The 14,890-nt window shown below is 37.5% G+C and overlaps 1 protein-coding gene across 3 annotated transcripts in view; it reads left to right on the plus strand.

Annotated features, from left to right (window-relative positions):
- The window catches only part of LOC105486007 (StAR related lipid transfer domain containing 13), a 553,767-nt gene that overhangs the window by 200,332 nt on the left and 338,545 nt on the right, over window positions 1–14,890 (plus strand). For all 3 annotated transcript variants that reach the window (XM_011748647.3, XM_011748646.3, XM_011748641.3), the window contains exon 3: window positions 14,082–14,115. In XM_011748647.3, coding sequence (XP_011746949.1) covers window positions 14,082–14,115 — 34 coding nt within the window. The remainder of the gene's footprint in view (window positions 1–14,081; window positions 14,116–14,890) is intronic.

The raw sequence follows: 14,890 nt of genomic DNA on the forward strand, positions 1-14,890 counted from the left end.
GGTAGCATGCAGCAATGTGTTTTGTCTAAAAATGATGTTGGCCGGGCACGGTGGCTCAAGCCTGTAATCCCAGCACTTTGGGAGGCCGAGACGGGCGGATCACGAGGTCAGGAGATCGAGACCAGCCTGGCTAACACGGTGAAACCCCATCTCTACTAAAAAATACAAAAAACTAGCCGGGCGCGGTGGCGGGCGCCTGTAGTCCCGGCTACTCCTACTCGAGAGGCTGAGGCAGGAGAATGGCGTGAACCCGGGAGGCGGAGCTTGCAGTAAGCTGAGATCTGGCCACTGCACTCCAGCCTGGGTGACAGAGCAAGACTCCGTCTCAAAAGAAAAAAGAAAAAAAAAATGATGTTAAACTATGTTTTGGTCAGTAACCGTTTTGAAGGCCTAGACCTCCATTTACACAGATAAAAGAGTGGCACTGTATTATTATTAACATCTCATATACTTCATCTCTTATTGGAATTTCCTTAAACAGCTGGCTTTTCTGTGGCTTTCAAATTCAAAATGAAAAAAGATGCTAAAGAAAAAAAGCCAACATCACCAGTGTTTTCTCTATAGTTGAAAGAAAACATGTTCTTAAGAGTCATTTTTATTTCTTAAAGCACTTAGGATTTATTCATGAAGTTACTTGAGCAGGTTCCAGAGAAAGGAATAGACCATCCAACATCTGACATTTTCCAGGGCGATGTGTCCAGAACTTGGTGACCCAGTTATTCTCTATTGGCCTATATTCAGCTGAACAAGCCAGGGCCCAAGAGGTGTGAGGCTTATGAAGCATGGCATGTTTTGTTGTTGTTTTTGTTTGCTTTGTTTTTAGCCAAAAACTACTCTTATAAAGAAAATGAAGCATTAAATAAAATATGTCACTATAATCTTGTATATTCTTGAAAGCTGGCGGTATCGAGCTGTGAAAACAAGACTAAAGGCCAAGGCAAATATGCCTATGAAATACTCAAACCCAGTGGGATGTTGCCCAAGGAGGCCTGCCATATGGCCATAGCCAACCCAAGCTCTTGATTTGGATTTCTTGCTATGCACGCCTAAAAGTGAGGTGGTGGCTGTGATTACTGAAGGACAAAATTAGAATGTTATAGAATGACCCTTTCTCATAGTTTCTTTAATGTTAGGCAATATATTTTAAAGTTAGAGATGAAACTGAATATAATAGTTGAAAAGACATTTTCATGTTGATATACTTTGGTGTTCCAGGTTACTCATTTGTTTATTGTGCATAGTTTAAGCATATCAGGTGCCCAGTCTAGGCCTCCATGTTATGGATGAGAGATGGTATACAAGTTTTTAGTTTAATCTTTACATTCTTATGAGGTCTGTATCACTACCTCCATTTCGTATGTAAGGAATCTAAATTTCAGACAATGGAGAAGAGTTGCCTAAGCTAGTAAAAGCTGGATTCAAGACTGAAACCCAGTGTATCTAAATCAGAAACTCAAGTCTTTCTAATATACGATCATGCCTTAAGGAAAATAGAGAGGGAGAAATATCAATTTCTAATATTACCTCTAATATTACTCTAATATTATCTCTAATATTACTCACATTTGCATGAGGACAGAAGACAGGTTTGTGAAATAACTAGGGACTAGTTGGAGGCAGTGTTTAAGCATGAAGCTATAGTCTGAGTACACAACAGTACAGCAGAGGAAAACGCTGTGTTGCCTCTCAGATGGAAAATAGGTTTCCCCTGACACCCACCCCACAACCGCCCCCAGTTCCAGCCCTTCCTTATCTGGCCTTCATACCCCGGAGAACTGAGAGTTCCTCCCATGTGTGCCCTGCAACTATCAGCTGCCCACCATGGCCAGACTGTCATTATCCACACCCTCCTCATCTCCTTCTCCAGCAGACCCCGTGCCCCTGGGTCCATTCCAGAAACCCTGTTCCCTTGTATTTGCACCCGTGTTCTTGACTAGCTCCTTCTCCGTAGGCCCTGAACGTACTGGGATCTCCTGATCTCCTCTAAATTACAAAAGCCCTCCATCAAACTGCCTCCTAAGGCCAGCACTTTTGCTTCCTTCAACCTTTCTGATTGAGTTTCTTGAAGTTAAATTATTTCCCACTTGTTCCTTAATTTATTTTATTCTAATTTCTATCCTCTGGTTCTTGCCAAGGTCACTACATAATTACCAACTTTTAATGACTTCAGAGGTATCAATTTTCAGTCCTTTTCTATTAACCTATTCCTGCTGGTTAAGTCTTCCTTTTTTTGTCATATACCGTATCACTTTCTTCTCTGGCTGCTGTTCTTCAATCATTACTTCAACTTCACAAATACTATCATACCAAGATTTTTGCTTTTACCTCTCTTATTTTCGGTATAACCACACTTTTTTTTTAAACAATCTCAGCGTCTTTTACAGCTGAATCATCACAGATATTCCACATTCCTGAGCTCCAGCTTCTCTATGCAGACCCAATTGAGCATCTCATAGTCACTTCAAATTCAATGTGTATAAAAGTAAAACTCCTTTTCTTATGCTCCAAAGCCCTGAACACCTCCCCTGTTACTCTGTTTGTCAGCATGAACCAGGTGCTCACCCCAAAACCTGAAAACCATCCAAGACATCCTCTCTGTATACATACTCTAGTCCAGGCCCTATGTTTCACCTAGTCATGGTTTATGGCAACAGTCCCCTGACTTGTGTCCGATCTCTTCCTCTCCACCCCCAGTCCATCCCTCATGTTGCTTCTAGATTATAAAACTTACATTTTTAGAGTCCTCATCACCACAGAAATCATTCTTAACTCATTAACGTAGTAAAGTATTTTATTATCTAGCCTACTTCTGTCTTTTAAACCCTGTCACTTTCCACTCTTTTCTATAACTGATATTTCAGCAATACCAAAATACCTGCATTTCAGCCAGGCACGGGGGCTCACACCTATAACTCCAGCACTTTAGGAGACAGAGGTGGAAGGATTGCTTGAGCCCAGGAGTTCAAGACTGGCCTAGGCAACATATTGAGACCTCATCTACAAAAAATTAAAAAATTAGCCAGGCCTGGTGGCATGTGTTTGAGGTCTCAGCTACTCAGGAGGCTGAGGTGGAAGGATTCCTTGAGCACAGGAGGCCTACACTGCAGTGAGACATGATTGCACCACTGCACTCCAACCTGGGGGACAGAGCATGACCCTGTCTCTTTTTTAAAAATCAAACAAAAACAAAAAACAAACCTCACCTGCATTTCCCCAAACAACCATGCTTTCTTCTGCTCCTTTCTTTGTACATATTGTTTCTTCTCCCTGGAATTCCCCTCTCCCTGTGTTTTCCCAATGAGCATATTCTTCAACAGCCATCTTAAATATTACTCTCTGTAAACCTCCCCTGATTCTCTACATGATGTCCACTACTCCTGACTCTTGTGCAACCATTATGTCTTGTATATCTAAACAAAAAAGTTACGATCATACAGGACTATAAGTTTGCAAATTTTTTGATATAGAGCTGTCTTCTAGCCTAGACTGTGACCTCATTCAGGGTACAAAACTAAATTTCAATAACACAACAAAAAAGGAAAACTACAGGTTAATATCTGTAATGAACATACAAAAATCCTCAACAAAATATAAGCAAACCAAATTCAGCAGCACATTAAAAATGTCATTCACCATCATCAAGTGGAATTCATTTTAGGGATGCAAGGATGGTTCAACACAGGAAGATCAATAAACATGATATATTATGTTAACAGAATGAAGGACAAAAATCATACTATCTCAATAGAAGTATTTGATAAAATTTAACATCTCTTCATAATAAAAACTCTCAACAAATTAGGTATAGAAGGAACATTCCTCAGCATAATAAAGGCCATACATAACAAGCTCACAGGCAACATCGTTCTGAAAGGGGAAAAGCTGAAAGCTTTCTCTCTAAGATCTGAAACAATAGAAAGTGCCCACTTTCACCACTTTTATTGAACACAGTCCTGGAAGTCCTAGCTAGAGTAATCAGATAGAAGAAAGAAATAAAGGGAATCCAAGTGGGAAGAGTAGAAATCAAGCTGTCCCTGTTTGCAGATAGCATGATCTTTACATATAGAAAATGCCATACTTCACACACACACACACACAGAAAAACTATTAGAACTGATAAATAAATTAAGTAAAGTTGTAGGATACAAATCAACATACAAAATCAGTTTTATTTCTATATGCCAACAGTGAAGAACCTGAAAAAGAAATCAAGAAGGCAATACCATTTTCAATAGCTACAAAAAATTACCTAGGAATAAATTTAACTAACGAAACAAAAGGTATCTACAATTAAAACTACAAAAAAATTGAGGAAGACACTAAAAATAGAAAGTTATCCTGTGTTCATGAACTGCAAGAATTTATATTGTTAAAATGTCCATACTACTCACAGCAGTCTACAGTTTCAGTGCAATTGCTCACAAATTACCAGTGACATTCTTCACAAAAATAGAAAAACAATTCTACAATTTGCATGAAACCACAAAAGATCCTGAATAGCCAAAGAAATATTGTGCAAAAAGAATAAAGCTGGTGACATTAGACTACCTGACTTCAAAATATGCTACCAAGTGTTGGTAACCAAAACAACATGGTACTGGCATGCATATTGAGACCTCAATATACTGATGGAACAGAATCGAAAGTCCATGAAATAAATCCATGGATCTACAGCCGACTAACTTTTGACAAAGGTGCCAAAAATACAAAATGGGGAAAGGAATGTCTCTTCAATAAATAATGTTAGGAAAACTGGTTAAACCCTTGCAGAAGAATGAAACTAGACCCTTATCTCTCACCATAGACAAACATCAACTCAAGATGAATTAAAAACTTAAATTAAGACCCAAAACTACAAAGCTGCTAAAAGAGAAAATACAGGAGAAAATGTCCATGAAAAATATCCTACACCAGGATTTTTTTGGATAAAAACGTCAAAAACATAACAACAAATGCAAGAATAGACAAATGGGATTAACATCAACCTTTTTTTTTTTTTTTTTTTTTTTTTTTAAGCACAGCATTTCAGAACAGTAGAACAATCAACAAAGCCAAGAGACAGGATGCAGAGTGAGAGAATATATTTGCAAACTATGCATCTGATGAGAGGTTAATATCCAAAATATATAGGGAACTGAAACAACTCAACAACAAAATTCAATTAAAATATGAGCAAAAGACCTGACTTTACATTTCTTAAAAGAAGGCATACAAATGGCCAAGAAATATATGAAAAAATGCTCAACATTTTTAATCATCAGGGAAATGTGAGTAGATACCACTTCATTCTGGTTAGGATGACTATTATCAAAAAGACAAACAGTAACAATTGTTGGTGAAGATGTGGAGAAAAGGGAACACTTACACATTGGTAGGAGAAATGTAAATTAGTTCAGCCATTATGGAAAACAGTATGGCGGTTCCTCAAAAAAAATTAGAAATAGAACTACCCTACACTCCAGCAATCCCACTACTGGGTATATATCCAAAGGAAATGATGTCAATATGTCAAAGAGATATTTGCACTCCTGTGTTTATCGCAGTACAATTCACAACAGCCTAGGTAAGTAAAGAACCTAAATCCCCTCAGTGGTTGAATGAACTTAAAAATATAGTATATATACACAATAGAATACTATTCAGCCATAAAAAAAGAATATTTTGTCACTTGTGGCAACATGGATGAACCTGTTAAATTACATTGAGTGAAATAAGTCAGGAACAGAAAGATAAATACTTCATGATGTCACTTATATGAAATCTAAAAAAGTTGTTCTCATAATAGTAGAATAGTGGTTACCAGAGGATGGGAAGTGTAGTGAGGAGGGAGAATAGGAGAGTTAACAATAATATATCATACTTCGAAAAACCTAGAAGAGAGGGTTTTGAATGTATACAGTAAAAAGAAATGATAAATATTTAAGGTGCTGGATATGCTATTGTAATCTGATTTGCTCATAACACAATGAACACATATTGACACATCACATATCCCATAAGTATGTACAATTATTATGTATCAGTAAAAATTTAATAATAACAATAATTTAGTTTAAAAAAGAATTCAATTTTATTCTAATCTAGTCAGATTTTCAATAGCATACCCAACCTCTTTCACTAACTTTAAGGTATTCTAAAAATTAATTGTGCCTATTATCTCAATCAGTTAATTCTGTATTGCAAAAATTCTGCATTTAATTGCTTTCTAGTGGTGTTTACATATATATCTATATCTTATTTCTCTCTTATTTTCAGAATTAAAGAATTCTGAGAATAAAACTTGTTTGATTTTGAGCTAATTAACACTCCTGTCTCTGCATTTCTCACAAATTAATCCATTGGGTTTTCAGTCTGAGCTTCTGCGTGTCTTATTGAGCATCTTACAGCATAGTATTTCTGTTATTACTATCTGGTAAATGTAATAATTAATTTTCAATCATTCTAACAAAATCTAGTGAAAAGTCATATAACATACGTTTTATACTCTTGCACTGATGCTTCCAGATAAGCATGACATTTTCCAGAGGAAAGTGTAAGGAAATGGTAAGTCGGGGTTAATGAGAGTCAGAGTACAACTAAGTCTAATGTCCAAGTTGGAGCAGGACACTCAGCAAAGGATCCAAAGGGAAGAACACAAAAAGTCTGAGCAAGTAGGAAAAGGGAAGCCCATATGTCAGTTTCATGGTTGGAAAAGGGCTAGCCAGAGGCAAGGAGAGCACCTGGAAGCCTCCATCCCTGTCTAGGTGTTGCAGCAGCATCACGCCCAGCTGCTGGCTTGCACACAGGCTCCTGGAAGAAGCTGCCCTGGATAGAAGGACTGGTTAGTATTTGCCTGGGGCATATAGTTGTACAAGAGACGGAAGTTTTTAGTTCCTTGTGGTGTCTTGCATTTCCAGAAATCTTACTTCAAATATTTTTCCAGATGCAAAATTCCTTGGATCCTTGTTTTAGAATGAATCTATTAACTAAACTGGATCCAGAAAAATCTATTAACTAAACTGGATCCAGTTTTGTTATTCAGAAACTTCACATTAAATTTAATGAATTCCTTTCTTTGTTCATGTATTAATGTCTGGGATTTGGCCCAAATCCTATATAAAATATACACAGAAAGAGAGAGAACAAGTAGCCTCTTTATGTAAACTAATCAAGAAGGAAATGAAGCCACCCAAATGTGGGCTATACCATCTGTGATCTATGATAAATAGCAAAACTACAGTCATGTTTTTTCCTGAAATGTTAACTGTAAAACATAAAGTCCTTTTTATTAGCACCAGATGTCAAGAATGCTTATTAAAATGCTATGGTTTATTAAATAACATCATTTTAGACTCACTGAACTAGTAAAGACTCGTGTTTTTGCATTAGATTAAATGTCTACAATTCTGTATTACTCCTTCTATTTCAAATATATGAATGCTAATATACATATACCAAAATTTATATTTAGAAACAGATTTATGTATCATAGGCAACAGTGAAATATTTTTCAGTCCACAAAAGTGGATTTTCATTTGACTTTTATGTATAAAGTTTATTGAGATTTTTATATAGCAATGAAAATAAGCATTACATATCTCAGATCTATAGGAAATCAGGGAAGATTAAACAAAAATAAAAAGGATATTTAAAACTATATAATCTATCTTTTTAAGTGATTTTGGCTTTTATTTATTTTTTCTTTTTTTCTTTCATCACAGAGCTATATGTGAGGAAATTGCGATCATCCCCATCTCTTCCTTCCTTCCAGCTAAGAGTTAGTACAGCCTTTTCTCAGCCTGAGTCAGGGAAAGAATCACTTTGATAATTAGACAGAAATCACTGTATAGAATGTTTGCAGAAATAGAAAGTTTTGGGAACTTTCCTGCAAGGCTGTGCTTGGAATATTTTGAATTCAAATTTAAAGGGAATAGTGAGAATTTAGTATGGTAAATAAGGAACATTACATTTTCATTTTACTTCTTCATCAACTGATAGTTTGGTTAACCTCTTCTTTAAGCCTGTCTTGTCAAAATGACTCTGGAATTACAGATTATGATGCTTTGAAATATTTTATTTTCTTTTTTTAAACCCTATACTTTTTATGCATAATTTGCACATGATCCATTGGGTAGCTAACATGAGGAGTGCTATAGTTCGGATGTTTGATCCCTCAAAACTCATGTTGAAATTTAATTTCAATGTTGGAGGTGGGTGTCTAATGGGAGGTGTCTGGGTCACGGAGACCGATCCCTCATGAATAGATTAAAGCCCTCACTGGGGTTGGGGGGTGAGTGAGTTCTCACTTTATTAGTTCTTGTGAAAGCTGGTGGTTAAAAAGAGCCTGGCACCTGGCCCCTCTTCTGCTTCCTCTCTCCCTGTGATCTCTCTCTATACAAACTCCCCTTCACCTTCAGCCAGGAGTGGAAACAGCCTGAGGCCCTTGCCCAGTTTTGAACTTTTCGAGATACCAGAACTGTGAGCCAAATAAACATATATATAGCCTCAGGTATTTCTTTCTAGCAACACACAAATGAACTAAGACAAGGGTGATTTAGGAAAAGGTTATCTGAGATATAATTCACCTATAACAAAGTCAGCCATAAATTATTTGGGCCAAACTCGGTGTGTGATACATCCCATACACTTGTCCAAGGAAACTAACTTTCTAGTGGTAATCTAGTGATTAACCTTTTCTACTCATTGTTACTTAGACATTATCCAGAATATTCAAATCAAGGTTACTACTGAACATAATCTATTGAGTTTGAAACCAGCAGGTGGGTTCTGAATAAAGTAAAGGGCAGATAATAAAATAGCTTCCATGTTTACATGAGAATTTATTTACTCTGGGATTTTTATCTACTGCTCTTGGTTTTAAAGGTTAACATGAGGACATTAGGAACAAATGGGCCCTTTGTTTTTCAGGAACAGCAGGTGTTGAAACTGCTCTCTAGTTTGACTAGTACAATAGTAGTTAATGTATTCATTGACTTGATTGATCATTACAAGCCCTAAGGGACATAGCCTCTCCCCCCCAAAAAATTATCTGGATGTTTTTATGGTTACCTAGTGCAGTTCTGTATTTTAATCTGTCATATTTGGCTATGTGGACAAAGGATACATTACTGGGTACATTTGTTTCAAAAAGCGATTGCATTTTATATCCAGCCTTATCATAAAATAAATACCTAAGATGTTTTTAGACTGCCTGCATGAACATGGATTTATAATTGCTATGGCTTTGGAGGTATTACAAAATTAACACTTTCTGGGGGATCTCAGCAAATGAGGCAAATGACTTTTTAAAAGTTTTTACTGTTATATTATTATTTTTAGGGACAGGATCTCACTCTGCCATGCAGGCTGGAGTGCAGGGGTGCGAACACTGGCTCACTGCAGCCTCAACTTCCTGGGTTCACGTGATCCTCCTGCCTCAGTCTCTCTAGTGGCTGGGATTACAGATGTGAGCCATCACACTGGCTAATTTTTTCTTTCTTTTTTTTTTTTTTTTTTTTTTTTTTTTTTTTTTTTTTTGTAGAGACAGGATCTCCTGTTTCCCAGGCTGATTCCAAACTCCCTGCCTCAAGTAATCCTCCCACCTTGGCCTCCCAAAGTACTGGGATTACAGGTGTGAGCAACTGCACCTGGCCTGCAAATTACCCTTAAATGTACCTCAAAGGAATTTACAGCTAATTGAGAAGGAAATGAAGCCACCCAAATGTGGTTTATGCTATCTGTGGTCTGTGATAAATGGCAAGACTACAGTCATGTTTTTTCCATGAGAATTATCCATGAGATAATTCTAATAGTTATCCATGAATTATCCATGAGATAATTCTTACAGTTCTAGAGTTCCTGAATCTCCAATATAGACCACTTACTGCTCCAAGCCACCTATACAACAGAAAGGGTTAAGCACCTACCATAGTGCTAGAAATGTGTTTATCTATATACTGACTAAGCACTCGGCAAATGTTTAGTGAATAAAATACCCAGAGAAAACCCACTGGTGGTCGAGAGACACGTAATCTAACTATACTGACATCAGTGAATAAGTGCCATCATTTCACATCTGCTCCAAAGTGTACCCTTCCTTCATGTTTATAGAGCTAGCTATAATCTCAGGATTATTAGGTTAGTATGAATAACTATCCCCCCAGTAGTAGCAGTTTTCTAAAATTGTCTATCCATAAGTTGCATTTTGGATCTTAGAGATATCCTCTTTTTTTTTTTTTTTTCTTTTTTTTTTTTTGAGACTGAGTCTTGCTCTGTCTCCCAGGCTGGAGTGCGGTGGCACAATCTTAGCTCGACTCGCTGCAGCCTCCACCTCCTTGGTTCAAATGATTCTCCTGCCTCAGCCTCCCAAGTATCTGGGATTACAGGCGCACGTCACATGCCCAGCTAATTTTTGTATTTTCAGTAGAGACGGGGTTTCATCATGTTGGCCAGGCTGGTCTTGAACTCCTGACCTAGTGATCCACCCGCCTTGGCTTCAGAAAGTGCTGGGATTACATGCGTGATCCACCGCACACGGCTGAGATATCCTCTTAATGTGTTATATTGCTAAGTTCTAAAGAGTTTCTATTTGGATTTCCAAACAGAGGGGTTTGAAGTAGAAAGCAGCAGGAGGTTCAACATACTGGGTTGCAATAGAGTGTGTGCTTCTAGTGTATTTTTTTTGGGCGGGGGAACCTTTTTATTAATTGTTATGAATTCACGTAACATAAAATTTATCATCCTAACCATTTTTAAGTGTACAGTTCAGTGGTATTAAGAACATTCAGATTGCTATGCGACCATCACCACTGTCCATCTCCAGAACTCTTCATCTTGTAAAACTGAACCCTGTACCAATTAATCAGTAACTCCCTATTCCTTCTTCCCCTAGCCCCTGGCATCCTGTGATTTTAAATGAAAAATATTATGTTAAAATATTGCTATATAATCCAGAAAGAAGAATATGTTCACCATTATATTTATGAATGTTTTACAATTAACGTATTACAGAAAACGGGTGTTATGTATTTATTTTTTGCCTCATCAATTTTCCTGGGAAATGAGGGCCCCATGTCTCTGCTTGTGATGTTTTATGTACTACTAAAATCGTAGATACATGAGGGGCTCATTTTTAAATATCTCTAACATCTTTGAACTTCAGTACTATTTTTCAAGTATTTTTCATTTTTCAAAACACTAACTTTTGTCGCTTTAATTTCAGATCATTAGTTTCTCCTTTTTGCTCATCATGATACCTCACCCTTGAGATAGATGTTCATATTCTGTACACATATACATGTTTATCAAATTCACACTCTGTGTACCTTTTAAACAGTCTACATTTAGGACAAAATAATGCTTGGCCATACTTTTGTCAAATATTCTCTCTGGAATTCCTATTTCAGTTGGGTTGCGTTGATTTATTTTGGAATCAAGTAATCTGACTTTCAGTTCTTGTGCCAAGGATTATTATTTATTATTATTATTAATGTATGAGTAGCTCTGTTAGCACTCCATCTCAAGATGTGGTTGAGAAAGCATACTTCTGTGTTTTGTTTCCTTTTCAAGCCCTGAGGCTTAAATTTTTCGGCAGCAATTGCTCTTAGCTCATAAGTGAGAATTTTTAAAAGGTTGAACTGGAAGAATTCTACTGGGTTATTTCTAATTTATATGATTGTCAGAACATTATTGTATTTAGAAAATAATGCTTAATATTTTATTGTGTTCAAGTAATACAACCTACTCTACTTTCTAAGTTTATTTCTCATTCCAGGTCAAATAGTCATTAAATATATTTGCTTCCAGACCAAGTCAGAACCACTGATACTAGTTTAAAAATATGGAGGGATCTTTTCCCCTCTGTGTGTCACTGATGTCTGAAGTTGCACCATTACAGGTTCATTTATTGGTGTTTATTGTCAAATGATGTCCCTTTAATATGTGAATATCCTTGGGAAAAGTGGATCTTATTGTCACTCATCAACTCTTTTGTGGATTTGCTTTTTCCTGGGGCAAGTATAAGCACAGGCATAGAATATAGGGAGAGACACAAACAATGGGATGGGAAGGAACTGCGGTATCAAGGACAAAGCTTTAACTGCGTCATCATTTTGCCTCTTTCCTGACTGACCCTGTAGAGTACTGTTTACCTGATACTTTGGAGAAGTTAATAAACATAAGCATCTGTTTTTCAGAATTTCCTTCAGAATAATCAACCAATATGTATTGTATACCTTTTCTCTGCTACACGTGGGGCTCAGGACATCCCCTGAATTTTTGTATTTACTCCTCAAAGCAACCCCATTTTACTGATGAGGAAATGAGGCTTAGAGAAATGTGATCACTTTTTTAAGGTCTACAGCTAGCAACTGTCTTTCTGATTGCTAAACATATGATCTTAACCACACAACTGTATTTATTCTTAGAGTAATGGCGAATCATTGAAGGATTTTAAGAAGATGGAAGTGATCACATTGTTTTTGAAGCAATCACACTGGCTGAGAATAGGTTGGAGAGAAATAAGACTAGAATTGGACTAAGAAGTTAAGAAACTATTGCAGTTTTCTAGGTATTACCTGAATGTTGCCCAGGAGGTGGCAGCAGGGATGAAAAGCAGCAGATGGATTCAAGCAACATTTGGAAGTAGGCTTCAGCAGGATTCAGTGAGGACAGGAACGAGTCAAGGGTGATCTTTGAGTTTCTGATTTGAACAAACAGGTAGATGGAAACACTATTCACCAAGACAGAGGGAACACAGAAAGGGGATCTGTATGTGTGTGTGGACAAGGAGGTGGAGGAGGAGGTGGGAGGGGAGGAGAGGATGTTGAGTTTTGGACACGGAGTTTGAGGTATCTGATGTGAAATGTCCAAATGCAAATGTGCAATCAACAGTTTGCTCATGGTCAGTCACTGTGGCTCATGCCTATAATCCCAGCACTTTGAGAGGCCGAGGTGAGCGGATCACTTGAGGTCAGGAGTTCGAGACCAGCCTGGCCCTGGGTGACAGAGTGAGACTCTATCTTAAAAAAAAAAAAAAAAAAAAAAAAAATTTGCTCTGTTTTCCTGGAGCTTAAGGAAAGACCCCTAAGTTGGAGATCTAAATCTGAAGGTTATCAGAATATGGATGGAAAGTAGATGAGAACACCCTGGAAGCAGGTACAAAGTGAGAAGAGAAGAAGGGCCAGGACCCATCCCTAACAAAACAAACTAAAACTAAAGTAAATGAAATCAACATATAAGACAAGCATATGACAAAAGGAGAGTCTACCATGAAAATGATAAGGAACAAGCAGAGGGGTAGAAAAGACAGCGAGGACAGCATGGGATTCAGAAGGCTAGAAGGATAAAGTTTCAGAAGAGAGGAGTAGTCCTCACAGGGCCTGTGATGTCACTGAGAGACACAGTGAGGCAGGGCCTGGGTTTAGCACTGAGGAGACTGTTGGTGGCACCAGGGCCCTGGAGCAGTGGATAAAAACTAGACTTTAGTCTTCTTCTCAGTTACTAAATAGACACATGGTATCATGTAAATCTTTTTTTTTTTCCCTCGTTCTGTCGCCCAGGCTGGAGTGCAGTGACACAATCACGGTTCACTGCAACCTCTGTCTCCCAGGCTCAAGAGATCCTCCCACCTCAGCCTTTCAAGTAGCTGCGACTGCAGGCACATGCCACCATGCTCGGCTAATTTTAAAAATTTTTTGTAGAGCAGGGTGTCTCGCTCTGTTGCCCAGTCTGGTCTCGAACTCAGCTTAAGCCTGGAACTTCCACCTAGGCCTGCGAATTGCTGGGATTACAGACATGAGCCACTGCACAAGGCCTGTATTGTATAAATCTTTACTTAAGTCAGAGAAAAATAAATGTAATGCATCTTCCCCATGAATGAGTATTTTGATGACTTTTATGATTCCTGATGATTTGTGTGGTTCCTAAAATCATTCAATCTTCATGCCTCAGTTGGCATTTTATTTTCATTTCTGGAGGCCATTTGGTTCTAATTTTACAATCTTATTTTTTGTCTCAAACTCAATATTCTTGACAAAAGTGGTATAATTTTGAGATATTAAGAGTGATACTGTTTTTTGTTTTTTTTTTTTTTTTTTTTACAGGTGCTCTCCGATAAGAGACCCAAAGAAAGAGCGGGTAAGTCTCCCTGAGAAAATGTTTTCCTGTTTATGTATAAAAGTTGTTTGGAGAGCTTTGCCTCATCCCTATAAATTTAAACATGCCATAAGTGTCGTTGAATCATGGATGCAAAGCTGATGGATACAGTACGATGTTAAATGAGAATATGACCTGCATTTTGAAAATTGGAAAAGTTCGTTGGGTTTTCTCTAGTCCTCATGCAGCCATGCTGCCGAGTTTATCTCCATTTTGTAAGGTTGGTCTTACACAGAAAGAAATTGCTTTGCATAACCAGTCTTTATCTTGAAATGTATCTTATAAGTTAAGCAGGAATGAAGTAAAAGATTGCACCTTTACTGACACATCTGCTTAGAAGGTAAGGCCTCTCGAAAATAAGGCATATATGAGGGTAGTGATTTATTTGTATAGCTTTTGTATTTGGAAATGTTCTGTATAAATCTGAATACTTGACAGCTTTATTTGTGGAATTTCTTATTTTAATGACTATGTAAACTAACCACTCTTGAGTCACCACATCTTACCAACTCTTTAGCAGCTGTTGTTGTACTTTTCATTTGAACAGTCATTATGGATACGACATTCCGACATCTCCATATCAGTCCTCACTTCATACGGTCATTTACATACTTATACATAGAAAGGAACCCCTTCAAAGCCCTTTGTGTGATTCCACTGTGTGTATTCTTCATATCCTGTAGATAGTGTATTGCTGGACTTGAAAGCTAACACTTTTCTCTGAGTTTACATCTTTAAAGCCCGATTTTGAAGTCTC

The sequence above is a fragment of the Macaca nemestrina genome, chromosome 16 (assembly GCF_043159975.1).
Source record: "Macaca nemestrina isolate mMacNem1 chromosome 16, mMacNem.hap1, whole genome shotgun sequence".
In the NCBI taxonomy this organism is placed as follows: Eukaryota; Metazoa; Chordata; class Mammalia; order Primates; family Cercopithecidae; genus Macaca; species Macaca nemestrina.